Below are 1,215 nucleotides of genomic sequence, written 5' to 3' on the forward strand. Positions count from 1 at the left end.
CATTCCCGAAGTGCAATCATGTGAGCTCGGCGGCCAGCAGATATCCCGCATGTCCGGCAGTAAGTGTAACATAGGGTTTCGAGTGGCGTCATCACATGGTGGTGGATTCTCTAGTCGTAGGCGGGTTACTCCTCTCCTGCATGCCAAACTAAATGCACCAATAAAGCATACAAGACCAGCCTGCAGCAGTAGGAGCACACCAGATGGAGACTTCATATTCACTCTATATCAGAGATCTTCACCGTGCTAAGAGCTTTGGCCGTCTACCAGCGATCCCCCAGAATATCAAGCAAGAGATTTTCACTAATGGACCTGTAAGCCACCGTAGCTTAGCTACGGAGTTCATTTCATCTCGATGCTTCTAGCAGTTGCGATGAAGCAAGCGTATATATAAATTAATCATTTAGATTGAGTTCGATGAAATCTGCATTTGAATTACTCAAGAAAACCGAACTCGACTTAGCGACTGAGAATGTGGACCAGCAGATGATGTGACTGGTAGTCTGAGCGGATCATCTCTCTACTTCAGGTTATCGGGGCACTTACTATTTATGAGGATATCCGAGTATACAAGGCTGGTGTCTACGTGCACCAAACTGGTAGCTTCCAGGGTATTCATACTCTTAAGATTATTGGTTGGGGAGTTGAGTCCGGGCAAGATTATTGGTTAGCGGTGAACTCTTGGAATGAGGAATGGGGCGACCATGGCATGATCAAGCTTGCAGTGGGAAGAACTGGTATAGAGAACTCTGTGTATTATGTCGAACCGGCTTAGTACTTGGTTCACATAACGTCTTTTCTCAGTCATATTTCCCCCGCTGAAGCTCATACGTTTCAGCTTCTTATTTCTCTCCATTCACGTTTTTTTTGTTAACTCATACCGAAGGGCACATGAAAAGCCCTTGACGAGAGATAGCGAGTGCTCTCCCCTCAATTTCAATCAACTTCTCAACTTAATTTCAAATTGTAAGTCGTCTGAAATGTCCGCGTGTGCCGCTTTCTGTGTAATCACTGGTGTCTATGTACCGCTTACGGCGCCTGCGTGTGATTGTGCACCATCGTCAGACGCATGTTTTGCTCGGGCCGAGCTATGGCCAGTCTTCTTTCGTGCTTCTAGGGTTGAGTATTAGATCATACGATATGTGATATGCATGCATTTGCAGCTGCGCGCATCACGTATTCTAGCTGAGTCTGGATATGTGGCTCTTGCGAGTT

General features: G+C 46.2%; 1 protein-coding gene across 1 annotated transcript; it reads left to right on the plus strand.

Annotated features, from left to right (window-relative positions):
• Window positions 1-203: 203 nt before the first annotated feature.
• Window positions 204-775, plus strand: Pmar_PMAR015881 (cathepsin b, putative; the record flags this gene model as incomplete). The annotated part of the gene is made up of 2 exons (XM_002766036.1): window positions 204-314; window positions 530-775. 2 exons carry the CDS (start codon window positions 204-206, stop codon window positions 773-775), a joined length of 357 nt encoding a protein of 118 aa, XP_002766082.1.
• Window positions 776-1,215: the final 440 nt, after the last annotated feature.

This window comes from Perkinsus marinus, assembly GCF_000006405.1.
Source record: "Perkinsus marinus ATCC 50983 genomic scaffold scf_1104296973806, whole genome shotgun sequence".
Lineage (NCBI taxonomy): Eukaryota > Perkinsozoa > Perkinsida > Perkinsidae > Perkinsus > Perkinsus marinus.